The 16248-nt window shown below is 38.5% G+C and overlaps 1 protein-coding gene across 5 annotated transcripts in view; it reads left to right on the forward strand.

The window, feature by feature from the left end:
- Positions 1–16248, forward strand: part of SLC10A7 (solute carrier family 10 member 7) — a 150315-nt gene that overhangs the window by 85755 nt on the left and 48312 nt on the right. For 4 of the 5 annotated variants that reach the window (XM_068402887.1, XM_068402889.1, XM_068402890.1 and 1 more), the window contains exon 6: positions 12743–12778. The exons of the other annotated variant lie outside the window; for it this stretch is intronic. In XM_068402887.1, the coding sequence (XP_068258988.1) occupies positions 12743–12778 (36 nt within the window). The remainder of the gene's footprint in view (positions 1–12742; positions 12779–16248) is intronic. 5 annotated transcript variants of the gene reach the window in all.

The raw sequence follows: 16248 nt of genomic DNA on the forward strand, positions 1-16248 counted from the left end.
CTGCACTGATGTTACAGTTCGCAGGTAAAGTGTGACATGCCATCTTTGTCAGAGGATGCTCCACAAAACACTCACTGCAATGGATGTGGGCTTCAGTGCTTGTTGCCGTGTCCAACCTCATGCCAGTACCCTGCCTCTCACTGTGCTCAGGTGATGTGGGCCATGCTGGGCAGCCCAAGAGCCTTCCAACGTGGCACTCCTGTCTCCTTGCAAGGGCAGATGGTAGATGTGAGCCAGGCAGCATGGACTTGTGGAGGAGAGTTTCAGGGCGGTAAATTTTCCTTGGACCTGCCAGCTCAAAATCAGTGTAGACAGAGCTCTTCTGATGTGGCAGCACTGTAGATTCAACCAGTTTCCCATGTGCTTCAAAGCAGTTGTCGGTTTCTTCAACAGGTGGAGTGAGCGATTTAGGATGCTATGCTGAGGGACAGGCTGCTATGAGCAATACTTTGGCCCGTTGTGTCATCTGGGACTGGAGCGACAGCATGCAATTGAACAAACGCACCATTCTTTTGTCTTGAATGTGAGATCTGTATCTAGTGAATAACACATGAAAAATGAACATCTTTGAAGCAGATGGTTAAAAAAAATGTCTTGAAATATCCTGTAATTTATTTTAGTATGGCATTGGTAACAAGAACAGGGGTTTTGGCCCATTCTACTACATATGAACAAAACCCTGCATTTTCTTGTTGCGGATGTGCATGTTGAGCACATTAAAATGTGTATTAAGCAGATTGCCTATGCTGCGGGGATATTCAAAGCAACGCAGAAGTTTCATGCTCTCAACCCTGTGTTTGGACAGTAGGCTAGAAGAGGGTTGGCTGAGCACTCGCAAAACCACAAGAACGTGTTGGTAGGAGAAAGGAAGCAGTTTTTACTGATTGTATAGAATTGGTGAAATGAATAATAATCAGTCTAGTCATGCTGAATATATTGGAGTTAGAATTGAGAAACAAATTTTCTGCTATAAAATAATTTGGTAACTCTTTAAACAGAATAAAGTTTCTTTTCTAAGTAGATGATCTTAATTTAGTCAGCTAATTTAAACAGAATCACACTTCTGTGGTTTGTTTTTTTTTTAACCTTAGCGTGCTATGGTGTGCACTTGTAATTTTTGAGGTAGTTATTTTATTATCTGCCACAGAAAGGTGGTTTATGATCCTTTTTCCTTATTCACAGTCATTAATAACATATTCAACCCATGAACGTTCAGCGATTTATGCACAGTTCAGTTCAGCTGAATACTATAATATCCCATTCTAACCATTAAAAACAGTTATCACAAGATAACGTTAGGTCAGAACACAGAGTAGGCTGTTTAAATTGTATTATTGATGGCTCCTTTGTGAAGATTTTCCTCAGTTGTGTTTAAACCATGTGCTTTGATTTGCTACTGGCTTCTAGAAAAGATGGCCTGGTAACATAATTTGAATTGAGATGTCTTGCTTTTGGTGCCCAGTTGAATGTACGTGCTTAATATAGTTTCATTTCTTATATTGAATTATCTAGTTCCAGGCTTTTGAAGACAAGGCTACATCTTCAGTTAATCTTCCAAAGTGGAGAATATTTATTCATCTACTGTGGAAGTTAATGTTTTTATTAATTAATTTTATTAATGCAGTACATATTCTGGAATTTATGCAGATGTAGAAAGCAAGTAAGACTTGGGTGTACAACTGGGTTTGCAATCAGTTTAGTTTGTGCGTGTCCTGTAGACATTTTGTAGTCTGCCACCCACCCTCCCTGGGGGTGGGTTTGTAGTATACCAGCTGGTGTGTTCTGTTTGTACAATGTGAGATAATCACTGCTGTAAGACTACCATCCTAATGTCTGTAGAAATGTATTTGGGAACACTGAAAAGAAAGAACAGATACAAGAACCACCTCTTTTTAAAACCTTGTCTAACTCACTTATTAGGATCTGCATATTTTTTAATAATGCTATTGCTTTCATTGACTATGCGTATATGTATTTGCATGTATTAAGTTTCTTCTTCAAGAACAATTTTATTTGAGACTGGATTCCTAGAAAAACAAAACCATTTTTTTCCTCCCTGTATTTAAACCGTGGTATTTGACTCCTCTTGAGTATGTATTCATTATCTTAAAATAGAAACAACCTCCCCTCCCTGTGCTAAGAATCAACATTATTGTTGAATTCCCAGGCCTAGGAGAATACTGGTTGCATTACAAGCAAATAATTTTCCATTCTGCATGGTGGAAGAAACTGTAAATTAGTACGAAATGGGTTAATCATATTACCCCTTTTTAAATACCCCTTTGTTTTGTCTGCCCTGTGTTGGCAAAAGAAGACACAATCAAATGGCAAACGTGTGTTTTTGTTCCTTTTCAAAAATCCCTGACAAGCCCATGACACAGGCTACTGCTGTAGCTGTACATTTCTATTCATTATTGATGACTTGGGGCCAGGCAGGCAGCACAGAACACAAGCAATATAGATTACCATATTGGGGGCTGGGTTTGGGGGGTTGCGTGTACGCGTGCGCACACACACACATGCGTGTGTGCGTTTTGGCTGGGTTTGGCCTTTGAAATACTCAATTCTGAGAGGAAATCATATCCGGGAATAATAGTGGAAACAGATTGAATGAGCTGTGTGATACATTTTAGTAAAACAATTCAGGGCATTTAGACTAAAGGAAAAAAAGAATGTATGAGGGAGCTCACTCTCAAACTAATTATTAATAGCTCAACTTTCCAGCAGACTTGGAAATGATCCTGAAAGGTCCTGAGCGTCACATACCCTGGGGAATTTGGAGGGCAATTCTCACCTTACAGAGTGTAGTTAGCACCTTAGCCGATGAGACATTTACCTGACAAAACCAACGTAAGCTGGCTAATTTATCTATAACAATAATTATAGACAAACTGCTGTTGGTTTGATTTGTGTGTGTGGAGGGGTGGTATCTCATTTCATGGATACCACAGACCAAACCCACAGTTTGGGTGAGTGGGAGAATTACGCCATCACTTTAGTGATATGCTTTAAGTGGTATTTCTGAATAGTAGGTCACCAAGAGATCTTTGCAATCCTAAGAAAGTGTTTTACTACTCATGCTTCATAATTAATCCATATAGGTTTTTATTGGCACAACACACCTACCCATTATATAAAGTTTTTATTTTCTTCCATATGTCAGAGGGGCTGTACAGTGTTTTATACTTGCACTGTTTGAGGTTCTTGGCTTAAAGAAAAATGAGGGAGATAGGAGTTTATTTAAACATAGTGTTTATCTTAACAAAATGAAATGTGCTTTTGTTCATATATTGATGGTGTGTTTATACAGAAACTGTTCTATTTAAATAGTTTTCAGTTACAAGGAAAGCTGTAGAAAGAAATAAGTAGAATCAATTTTGATAACTGCTTGTAACTGCTCATTTCTGTGGTATTTGTTATAGCTTTTCTCTCAGGTTTCTGTAATTTTTCCTTTATGCTTCTGTTTTTTTTTCACGCAACTGATTATCACAGCAGGACAAGCTAATTCACAGTTTAATTAATTCAAAGCTTATTGTGTTAAAATATTTTTTTAAACACTCAATGGAATAAAATACTGAGTGCTAGAGAGTGATTAGATCCAGCTCACAAGGAAGGACAGAAAGGGCTTGTAGGGACCTTGCTCTATCTCGGATGTCTGTCTTTGGACATCACTATTTCAGCTGTTTTACATGTAGAGCCCTTTAAAGTAAGACTGATGTAGAGCATAAAAACTGCTTTCTCTTGTTTTGGGAAGGAGAGATGAGGAGCCATTGCAGTGGAAGAGGGACACTTAACTATTTCAAAAAGCAGTGTCAGTCCAAAGCAGAACGTTTGCTTAGGTCTTCCTTCCATTTCTGTGGTTCTGGTTTCTCTTGTTGTGACTCAAGACTCTTTAATGTGTTTCAAAATACGGAATCAACTATATGGCTAATTTAACACTACAACTTCTGTTTGAGGAGGTTCTTTTCCCTGGAAGGTCCCACAGCACCATCTAGTGTGACATCCTTTGGTATTGTATTGCCAGGTGGGTTGGTGAGAGCAGAGCCTACATGCCAGGCTGGCATGTTTTGTTAGTAATGTCTTCTGAGTAATTAAAATTAGGATTTGCTGGTTACTCGACATAGATCCAAATAAAGTAGAAATTTAGATCCTTTGTAACTTTCTTCTGCAAGAAAACAGACTTAAAAATTAGGTGGAAAAATAACTTTTCTTCTAAAATGTATATGTTATTGCATTTCTGTTTTCTACATACAAAACAAAGAAGTTATGGTGCATCCTTAATACTACACTAACATACCTTGCACTTAACATACACCCCAAAGCATGTAACTAAGTTTATTATATCCTTATTATACATTAAACTCTTTCTCAAGAAAGGGCCATGATTACACCTACAGACACCCTAATCCTATAAGCTGTCCTACAAGCTGTGTGTCTTTCCTCCTCAGTCCCACTTAAGGTCATGCTATGTGGTGTGGGGAACCTGCTTGCATTGTAGAAATTACAGGATTGTGTCAAAATGATTTTTGCAAAGACAAGGGGATCACTCTAAAAAATGCGTGGGTGAGGATGATTCAGAAGTTCCTTTCTCCCTTTTATGCCTCCTCTAGGGAAGGCCCATCTAATGGCAGTGTATAAATTCAGTTCCTATGCTGACTTACATATTTATAGTGATCTTGTTCTCTGTTGACGCCGCATGAGAAATAAATTTGAATAGGAACAGGCAATGGTTTAATGAGCTGGAATTAGGAGAAGTGTTGTGTGTATGAGGAAGTTTTAAAAGATTCTCATTGAGGTGGGAGATAAAGGAGAGGAAGAAAGTCTTGAGGCCAGGAATGGTGGTCAGCAAAAGCAACTGAAGAGGAAATGGGAAACAGTTGGAGCTACAGGCTCGGCAGCCTCATTGAATGCACTGAAGATGTTAACAAGACAGCCAACTTGAACATGTTACACGAGAGAGAGACAACAAAAACTTGCAGGAAGGCGTTGCAAGTTTGAGTGGGGAATATGGCTTGATCCTGTTCCAGATATGTAAGCAAAGGCCCACTAAATCTCCTTTGGTCACGCACAGCCCTGCGGAGCTGCTGCAATAGCAAGAGGCTGCAGCACTTGGGAAGTACGGCTGGGAGCAGTTTCCCCAGCAGCACCCCCCCACCTATTGTAGGAGCTATTCCACACTCTGCCAGACAGCTCCCATCTAACTGAATTTCATTTAATTATTCTTAAAATATAGGTTATGAGGTTTCAGGATGTTTGATGGAAGCCCTCATTTCCAACTCCGATTCAGACTTTTGTTGTATTTTGTGCATCATTCCAGATACTATTCCAGTATCACCTACAAAGCCCCAAGAAGTTTTTATAGTTGCTTTAAAACTTTAGGGTCCTTATTAGTGTGTTCTGAACTATTCTATTGCTGTGTTAAGAAGAAAATTTCTAATGTGTCGAAGATGCCCTCTGCTGGGAAGCCGGGCAAACGAGGCTTATATGGAGTTTTACCTTCCTGAAATACTCTTCACACTCTTGGCTTAACGCTCAATCCGATAGTGGAACCTCACCCCTCAACCTTACTGAAAAAAATGCTTTCTCCTTTGGGTTTTATTCTTCACATTCAACCTGTGACAAGTGTAGTAGTGTTACTGCCAGTAGTTCAGATCACTTTATTTCTTAGTTTCTAGGTTCTGTTGTGTTGAAAGAACTGAATTCTGGCTGCTTGCATTCCTTTTGATTTCATTTTGATTTCATACTTGCATAAAATGTACGTGAGGGGAACATGTGCAATTAATACTTTAAAATAAATAGTGGAAATGCTTTTGATTTCTACTGTTATCTGATGCTAGTATGCTTTTAAAATTTATTTATTTTTTTTTAAATTTCCCTTCCCACAGTAGAGGCCACCAGGTTGCCACAACAGAACAAAGGTGGTACAATGTCTGGAACAATTCACAAAGTACTATGCATAATCTCATAGTTGATATGAAATCTGCTTTATTCAGTCCTCTCTGATAAGGCAAAAGCCATTTTGACATAGCGCTTCTAATTCTGCAGTTTTGTTATTAAAATTCAATATTGGCCTAATTGGATGAGTTGCAGCTATTGTTGTGGTACTTATTTATAATTATAGTTGAATTAGGGTTACGTAGTATTGTATTTTCAATTTTGTATTGTAGTTCATTGCCTTGGTGTTGTACACTGTTTATTAATTTAACAAAATGTATGAATTTCACTTCATGCTGTTTTCAATATCTTTTCAGATTTTCCTATTATTTATTATGGGGAGGATGGGTGTATTTAGCATCCTAAAAAGCATCAGTTCATAAGCCTTTGTTCTTCCCAGCATTCAGATCAGTCATTTGATATAAATCAGGATAATAAAGGGCTAAATTACATATTTTATTTTGAATTCCTACAGTTGTATAAGCCTTCTCAGAACCAGCGATGTCATGTAGCTGACAGAAAAGGGATGTGTGGTAGGAAACTTTTAAAGGCCTGTGTTTTGCACTTGAAATGATTTTGAAAATAATTAAATTGGAAAACAAAAGGCAAGTGATTATTTGGCATCAGGAGCTTCTGTGAGGTCTGCAAGGAAACAACACAGGGACGTTGAAGTTGCATCACAGGGCAATGACTGAAATTATAAGCACACCAGAAAGTTCAGTTCTAACTTAATCTGTGAGATTGCAAGAGAGAAAACCAAACATTTATGTTGTTTACATGGACGTGAAGTTTGAAAGGGGGGAAAACATATGTTTTATTGTGGAAATTTAGTTCAACATCTAATTCAACAAAAATTTGTTGTCTCCAGCATAGCTTGTATAGCCATGCTTACACAGATATTAAAAACTGTTTGAAGAACCTAGAAAAAGGTTGTCTCAAATAGGCTTCTGCAGCCACTTGATCCAAATATTAATGCACTGAAATGTTTTCTGAATAAGTTCAGTTACAGACTTGAAACCGTGTTAAAATGGTTTAGTACTCAAAAACTGAGATATGCAAAATTCCTAGTTGCCTACACAACCCTGTTACCAGGCCCTTTTCTATTACGATCGCTCTTCAGCGCATCCTGATGGTTTCACAAGGACTTGCACAAGCTATCTCAACCTGACTTTTACTGGTTTTTTGCTCTTCTGGTTTGGAACCAGGTAAGTATATTTAGCGTTGGGTTTTTTTTCTTGTTCTGTGGTGTCTGTCAAGAGGTTCTGCATGGTTCCAAAGAAGGTAAGTGGGGACAGGTGGAAGAAAGGAGAAGGCAACTCATTTCTGAGGATTTTGGCTGGTTATCCAGGCATGGGAAAGCCCTATTTCAGCAGTAGGAGTCATTCTTTATATGATGTCTAAAATTAAGATCCCTGCAAAGCAGTTGAAAAACCTTAAATCGGTTTATTCAAGAGGATGCATAATGTGGTATTGCAGCTAATAAGCAACGTTTTACACGGGTGTCATGTCGCGATGTGGAATTGTGGAACTGTGACCAGTCTGAGGGATGAGGGTAGGGGGAACTCTTGTACTCCTTCATTTGAATAGACTGAGAGTTGGCTTTGAGTGCTGTCATGGTCTTTACAAACTCTATCATCTTCTCGAAAACACTGAACAATAAGCTTTTTGACATTTAGGAGAGCTGACTTTTTTTCCTTTGTGATGGTACCAGATTTTTTGAGAACATCTATATTCTGTCAGAACTTTGGAACTAGCTGTCATTTGCTCACAAACATACTTAATTCAGACCTAGAAGTACTTTTCTAGAGGCAGGATTCTTTTTCTGAAATGTAAAACATTATAAAGTTGTCTGCAAATTTGTCAGAAACAAAATGAAAAAAAATTTTTTTTAAAACGTACTTCCAAGCACAAAAGCAAGGAAACAAAAGGCATAGAAATAATAGAAGAAATAAAAATAATAAACGTTTCAAGGTAAAGTCTGTCTCTCGTTGTAATCAGAAAAACGGCACTGTTTTGTTTTGTTGGGGTTTTTGAGGGGTTTGGGGTTTTTTTTTGCAGAGAGGGCAGGCTGGGTTTTTTTGGTTGCTCTTTCTTTTCCAAAAAGTGCCAGTGACTCTTGAAGTAAAACCATGTGAGAAATACTGCTGTACACAGATGAATATTGAGTTTCAATTCTCGTTCATGCTTGTCTTCTGATGAAATGATCCAGCGTTCACAGCCATTTTTCTCGCACATTACCCTATCAGTAGTAGTGGAAATGCTGCCCAGTTAACTTTTTACTAATCTTTATTCAGTTTATAACATAATGTTGCTTGCAGTTTTGCTCCTTTTTTGTCCTGCTCGGATGAAGCATTCAAGAACATGTGTAGCTTTAAGCACGAGTAGATAACCGATTTAAGAAAATACACATTTGTTCAGAATCTTGATTACAAAACCCTTTTTTTTTTTTTTTTCTTTCTAGCCTGACTCTTAAGACAAATCAGATGTGACTTTGGTTAAGATTTTTTTCGCTAGTAATTGCCACATGTGTGTCATACTGATGACCTGTAAGAATGAAGAAAAATTGCATGGGAAATTTGTGAGTAAAGGAAACGAAGGAAAGTTCACATGTATTTCATGCCTCATTACAATAATCCTTACGCATCTTCTACCATGTGTCCCTCTGGATCTGTGCCCACCTTCCTCTTACTATTTGCATAATTTCTTTCTTAATGATTTGCCACCATATTTTCAAATCCATTGTGTTATTTCCTTTTGCTGTCCGATTTGGCAGCCAATTACATGTATTGATTCTGCATATTCTTTTGGAGAAGAAACACCTTTTAATATCTGCTCTACAGCAATGCTGTACTGGATGAAACCTATAGAAAACCTCTTAACATCTTTATCTATACAAGGCAAATTAGACAGCAATTAAATGGATGTCCAAGTACATCCTTCCTGCTAAGTGTATGTTTTATGCACATGCTTGCACACACAAACTTGTATTAAACTCTCTTAATTAAGACGTTTCATGATCTTTACTGTAAAAAGAAATGTGTTTACAGGTATCTGACTATTCAGACTCTTATGTTGTATCAGTGTCTCAGGTCAGGCTGAGATTTTTTTCTTCCCTTTCCACTAAAATCATTGAAATATATTCAGTCAGTCTTTCACATCAGAGGTGTAAATGGATTTCTTGAAAGTTTTTCTGCTGATAGCAAACGGCAGTCACTTTACAACTTTGACTCCATTGTGGGCAGCAGTCGGAAAGCTTAACACTCCACCCGAACTTTGAAGATGCTAAAACTGTGTGATGACCTTGCATTCTCAAGGGCAGATGCTCAGCTTCTACTGCAAGTGCTAATCTGCAATCTGTTTATCTCCATACACTATGTATTTGACAGCACTTGCCTGGAAAGCAAGGCAGGGAGAAGCGTAGTCAAATTTAGTTACTTTTTCCTCTGTGATGGTATTAGTGTCCAATGGACTTAGAAACGATAGCCTTTATTTTAATTTTTAGCTTCCTTTGTGCTTTTCAGCCTGTTGTAGTCTTAGAAAGCAGCCACGTTGCCAGTGTCAGAATACGCCCATCATTGCGAAGCCTCTGCTAGTGCATGAGCTGGACAGTGTAGAGTAACTGTTTTCTTCTACCTTTTCTTTATTCTGCGTGAATCAGAATTTGGTTTTACTTTCAAAACCTAAATTGTCATCTGTATTTTCTATCAGTAGGCTTTAGACTCAACGTGCTCTATCTATTATTCTTTAGCGGGTATGAATTGAGATGCATCACGTAATGCTTATGGGCATATTGAGGAGCATGTTTCTAATGAAGAGGTACTGTGTTGAAGGAAGGCGGTGTGTGCAGGGAAAGGTAATACCTTTTCTTAGACAGATATACTCTAGTCATGTAAACCCGTCTTCAAATCTGGAACAGAAACCTGAAGAGAAAAGCTTTTGCACATAAAAGCATATCACTGTTTTCAGGTAACATATAAACGGGCTTTATGTGCCCAAAGTTTGTTCTTTACCAACTCCCATCAGTCGGTCTGGTAACAGAGGTTCCCTCTCCTAACAAATCCTGCCTTGCTTCCACCCGTAAACCATCACAGTCACCACAGCACTATTGACTGAAAAGAAACCCTTGGTTTTAATGTAATCTCTGTGGTTTTTCAAACTGGTGCTTCTTATCAAAATAAACATTAACATAAAATTACTCTGATTCAGCAACAGCATCTGTTTTTTAATATGAAGTTGTCTGTTCTGTCAGGGAATTGTTTAACTTCCCAGGGAATTGTGTATATGTTGCAAATGGGAAAATTCAACCTTGTAAATCCTTTCTGTGGTGAGGCAACAGGAAACTTGCTTCCGATTATTAAGATCACCAGGTTTAATAGCAAAATTTTGTAAACAATTTCTAGAATTGACCTTTTGAATGCTAGCTTTTCAACAAGCTCAGCTGGGAATCTGTTTATGATGTATAACAGGATTCTGTTCCTCTTTGCTTACAGAGTTAGGAAGAAGTGTTACTGTCACAGAGGTAACATTTCCTTTTGTGACATACGCTTTGAATTAGCAGTGGCTGTTGCCCATTGTGTTAATATCGCCAAGCTTCTAAAGCAAATATATACCAAGTCACAGGTCCTGTTCTAAAGAGGACACATCTTTATTTATCAACAAGATGAGGGGAAAGGTTGTTTTGATTTGGGTTTTCTACCTTTGCATTTTTTTTTGCTAATGTATAAAAGCGCTATGAAATGAACTGAGGCATGAAGTGCGTAAGAAATGACTAATGGTGCTGACTCAAATGAGTTCCTTCAGATTTAGAGGAGAGCTGGCTGTACTCACCAGCTGGCAGTGTGCTCTCTTCTCCCTACACTCAATGCTTAGTTAGAGTACAGGATACTTTTGGCCTATCGCCACCTGCTCCATCCATGCTCCTCTTCGCTTGTGCAAAGGTCTGAAGATGGAACCCTGCTGCAGCGGTGTTCTGCCATCCCAAAATTACAGGAATACTCAGGCACTGGGTAATATTTGAGCTGTGCAGTGTAGTTGTCAATGGGGAAGGGGGAAGAAGGGGTAAGTCTGGCTCACGTGTTCTTAGTAGTACATCATAAAAGCTGGAGTTTGGCCATTCTGATGAAGTGACTGTGTTGCATCTACATTATACAGCTCTTCCTGTCAGTTCTCCATTCTAAGCATCATAGATGCTGCTGTATGCAAGTGTCAGTTCAGCTCTTGGTGCCTCCTCCCTTCCTCAATTTTTGTTTCTTCCTCTACAGCTGGTATACTTGAACACCCATATTTCTTCATAACTGTTATCTGCATTTTGCTCTAGGCCTCCCTGTAAACAGTGAGTGACTCCCTGAAGCAATTCTTATTGCTTCTACTTCTACTCTTTCTAGTCTTTTGTGATCTATCTCAGCTGTGACATTTGCAAAAAAATGATTATGGATAGCTAGGCTGTGGGGCAGTCAGATATGGCATATATTATTTATTTCAAATATGTTTTTAAATTCTGTAGAGTCTTCAAGTTGCACAGCTTAACTGTTGCCTCCTTGATCCTTCTTGTCTGCTATCATTTGTGGCATTTACTTGTTGCATTTTGTTCTAAGAGCGCAATAGGAACTCTCTATGCCTAATGGGCTGTCTGGATCCATGACTTCTTGTGGACCTAGAAAGTAAATACAAAACTAGTCATATAAGGTTTTTCTTTATATTATCTTCCAAAGGATTGAAGTAAAGCTGTGTTACTCAAGGTTAAATAAAGAGCAGGGGACAACTGCATTTTTTGTTCAATTGTTTTTCACTTGGAGCTAAAAACAAACAGAAAATAAGCATACTTTTAGATGGATGTGAGCAAGTTTTGGACTTTTGGCCTTTATACAATAAAGTTTGTGAATAGCTGAAAGATTAATTATTCTTGAGACATCTCTAGATGAAGAACAGTCTTGGCTTAGAGAAGTTCTCAGCAAGCTTTGTGAATTAGCATGCATTAAATGATAGAATCATTTTATTGAGCAATAATAAAATATTGAAGTCAGATAGAAGGATGATGGGGAATTGCTATTTGCAGCTATGAAACTGATGCATGTCATGTTAACTCCCAATCCAAACAACTCATTTTAAGATTTGCTCTCATGAAATTTAAAATCCTCTGTTTTATCCAATCACCAGCTTTAAACCTGTTCCTTGTCAGTGAAGACAACAAATCTTTTTGCTTGCGTCTGCCTGGGGGATGTGGAAGGCTGAGGTGGTCCTGTGTGATTAAATTAGATGAAAGACTTGCCTTCTACCAGTGAGACGCAAAGTCCAATCAAGTGAAATGAGTTTTGAGATCTCAGCTCGTTTCCTTGGGGAATATCAGTTTACATTACACAGTCACAACACCTAATTCATCACGCTTGATGTGGCTTTTGCTCAGAAGAGGACCTGGGACTGGGTAGCATGCGACTTGATGACAAGTCTCCCCCCAAGGAGGAGCAGCTTAGTGAAGTTAAGATACAGCACAGTGAGGGGAGAGCTTTAATATATTTTTTTAAAAGAAATTATCTGTATTTCTATATATCAGATCTTTTAGAATACAGGGGCTTAGGTGCAAAATGGGGAAAGCTAGAGGTAAAAAAGGATACTTTGTACTGAGTATAGTTTATAAAATGATTGGCATACAGATGTGCAAGAATGTACACAGTGAAGAGCAAAGTTGACCACCTTGTTTCTTAATTTCTGTGATGTTAAATGATGTTTGTGTATTTCCATGCACTAGGGTACAAGGAAGTACAGACTATTCTGCTTCCCTGACTAACAGACGTTTGTTTGTTTCTTCCAGGGCATTGTTATAACTCCACTTCTGCTTCTGCTTTTTGTAAGTATCTTGTATCTTAAGATGTCTTTTTACTGGGTAATCTTGCACCTATTAGACAGTATATTTAAGATATAAATTTGGGTGATTTAACAATGCTTAAATAACGAGGAAGACTTTTCTGTTCAGTATTTGAAGTAAGCTGCCTCCCAGAAAGGCCATCGGAATATGTCACAATGAATGCAAACACTGCCTGCACTTCATTCTGAGAGGACCAAAACCCTATGTTCTTGCAGAATTACAAAACCATATGCTATCGGTCAGGCTGGGTAAAATACAAACACTTGCCAAGTGAGATGATAATTCAGGAGATCTCTTGGAGAGCTTTCACATGCAGAAGTTGGACAAGATCGTACTGATCCAGAATGAATGACAGGCCAACTGGGAAAGCCCTGTTCAGCTAGAGCCTCACTCTTGGGCAACTAAGCCCATGAGTATTTTTGTGATAGAGGTTAGTGAGATAGCAGCAGCAGCAAGACAAATTACTGGAGCCTCTGTGTATCACTAAATGTGATGCTGCTTCATTCCTGTTAGTTCAAGATTTCTTTTTCAATCGTTAGTCTTCAGTGAGGGCCTTGGTTCTTACAGTTCGTGGTAGAAGAAAAAGGAGAATACAAAGTTTTATCTTCATGTTTTATAAAGGCGTGGATATTAGCATACAATGAAGAGGCTTTAACAGATGTAAAGTCCTTTGTCAGTTAGGAAGTCTTGGTGCTTGAGGATTTGCGGGCATAAATGGTATGGTGTGGTGTGGTATGATATGGTGCAAGTAACTGAGGACTGTGGTTTTGTCAAGAGCGGGGAAATAGGCTGAAGTACTTCAAGGATTTCAGGAGAGGTATATGTCCTTTATGTTTATCTTACTAACAGCCTTGTATGTAAGCCAGCACCCTGGAAAGGGGGGTAAGTGTGAAGTTAGTCTGACATGATTTGTAAGTGGCATGCAAGTGGCACGCTGTTTATAGTCGGGATGCTTAAGCAGCATATGTACTGTATACAAATACAGCAGTGTGTGCTAAGCTGGTGTAACTAGTACTGTGAGAGTGGCTGTAACATTATCAACTACTGCTTCAGTAAAGCTGCATGGGAAGATTTTTATTTTACTATAACAAATTGTAATTCATCTGATGTAGCTATGTTTACACAAGAACTGATTTGACCATATTGTGTATATCAATACACACCAGCAAAGCTTTCTTGATATACCTGGGACCACAGACTTACTGTAGGTTGAAAAAGATAACTGTTCTGAGAAAAGTGGGTGTTTTGTTATTCTTGCACTGAATACATTGATTCCAGATGGTCTGCCTCACTGTTTTCCTGTCGTCTTCCCTCCTGTACGGAACAATGTTTCTTCCACAGGCATTCATCCAGAGACCTGTGCTGTTGTTTCTAAGTGGCTGAAACTTCAGCTCTTTTTACTTTTGCTCACTGGCAACTTTAACCCTGCTATACCTCACTGAGTTTTGGTGCTCTACATAGCCAAAAGGGATATTTTCTGTAGAAATTGAAATGTTAGGGAATGATCTGCATACCTTTTCAAGCAAGATAAAGATCTTTCTTTTGGTGGCTTTATGGACAGATAACAAGCTATTCTGTCCCATAAAATGCAGTTTTCACTGTTACTTCTCAAAAGAGGTAGTAAAACTTTATATGTGCAAGAACAAGAAAGCAAAGTGTACGCCTCTGTTCTTCCTATCAGCCCTGGAGACATTGTGTGAGAAGTATGTAAAATGCATGTTAATTGTTGTGCGGTTTGTAACATGACTCAGAGCTGTTCTTGAGGAAAATACACACACGAATTATTTTTTTGTGGGGTTCCCACGAGACAATGGTGGGAACGAGGTACTGAACGAGCTATGTCCAGGCATGTCCAGGGGGTGGTAATGGGGTGGTGATGAACTAGCCAATCGTAATACAGAACAAGGGCCTGAGCTATGAGACCAGCAAGATATGGGGGAAGTTGAGGACCTTGGCTATGAGAAAAATAAGATATGGGGAAGCTGAAAAATAAGAAAGAATGCAGCACTTGCAAGATATAACTTTTTAGCATAAGCCAATCAGAACTAATATAGAGGCGTGTGAACAAAGCATACTAACCAATCATAATAGAAATGACATGTACACAGAGTGTGTACAAAAATAGAATAGTATAAATGTACCCTCAATAGAATAATATAAATGTACCCTCAGATACATAAATAAACGAGATCTGCTTAACGATCATATTGGTCTGCGTGCGGTGTCTCCGTGCCCTCTCGCGAACACTGACATTTTTTCATCAGAATGAGAAACAAACTACTCTGGGGGTGGGGAGAGTTACAAAAGCTGCATTTTTTTTTTTTTTTTTTTTGTCACAAAGCCCAAAACCTGAGGGCTTCGCTTGGGGTATATAAATATTTAAAACTCCTTGATATCTTTGCTGAGGACCTGACACATGAAGAGCAGCCATTCTGGTCAACCCAGCAGCACATCTTGCCAAGATGAGTCCACCTTCTCTGAAGGTTCAGTTTCTCCACTGGCAGGTATTTAGGATAGCGAACTAAATGTGCATGCCCTGTTGCACTGCTCCTGTACCCTGGAAGTCTGTGGTTTGGATTGCTGAAACCTTTTTTTCTCGTGAACCTCTCTGATTTTCCTTTGCGTTTCCTTGGTACGTCTGGCCTGCTCAACATGTTGTGGATTCAGGCACGCAGTTCACAGGCTTCTGTTTGCTTGTTTGCAACCTGCTGCTTGATCATGTGGTATTGTGTAGTTACTGTGGAGTGAGAAACACTGACTAGTAATTTCCTGGTTATCTTTTCTGGACCATTCATTAGTTTAGTCATGCAACTTTAGCCTTAGTGCTCAGTTAATAAAGGGTGGAATTTTCAAGTTTCAAGATAAAAATCTCATTTACCTTAACAGTAGCTGAGCTGGGCTTCTCAATACCATTCAGGGACCTTTGAAGTCAATGGCTTTAGTGAATTTTAATTCCTGAATTTGGTACTTAACAAGCATTAACTCTTCTACAGAGTCATACTATGATAGTCTGAATGCTATATTGGATTAGTGTTCCATAAAATACCCTTAGTGCTGCCAGAAATAAAATACATTGTTGTCCATTGGCTTGTTTTTGTTATATAGCCTAACCTGCGGTAGCGGTTATGGTTTAAATTTTGCCCTATGTGCACCAGAGAATATAATGTTCTGAACTGCCTATTCTGTTCATAATTGCCTAGTAAGGTAAATATAAATTGTCTAAACAACATTGATATAGACATGTTGACGCTTATAATAATGCATTTAATGCAAATAATTTATCATCTTAAAGGAATGTTGTTGAACATAAGATTGTCAGTTTCATTTCTGAAAAGTGTATTTCTACTGTGAAGCTTCTGGTGTAAAGCTTACTTTAAAAAAGTGTTCTAAGAGGTTCTAATTGATTTAATGAAACCTTAAGTACTGTGCACATAATTACTGAACTGTATCCT

Source organism: Nyctibius grandis, chromosome 6, assembly GCF_013368605.1.
Source record: "Nyctibius grandis isolate bNycGra1 chromosome 6, bNycGra1.pri, whole genome shotgun sequence".
NCBI lineage: Eukaryota > Metazoa > Chordata > Aves > Nyctibiiformes > Nyctibiidae > Nyctibius > Nyctibius grandis.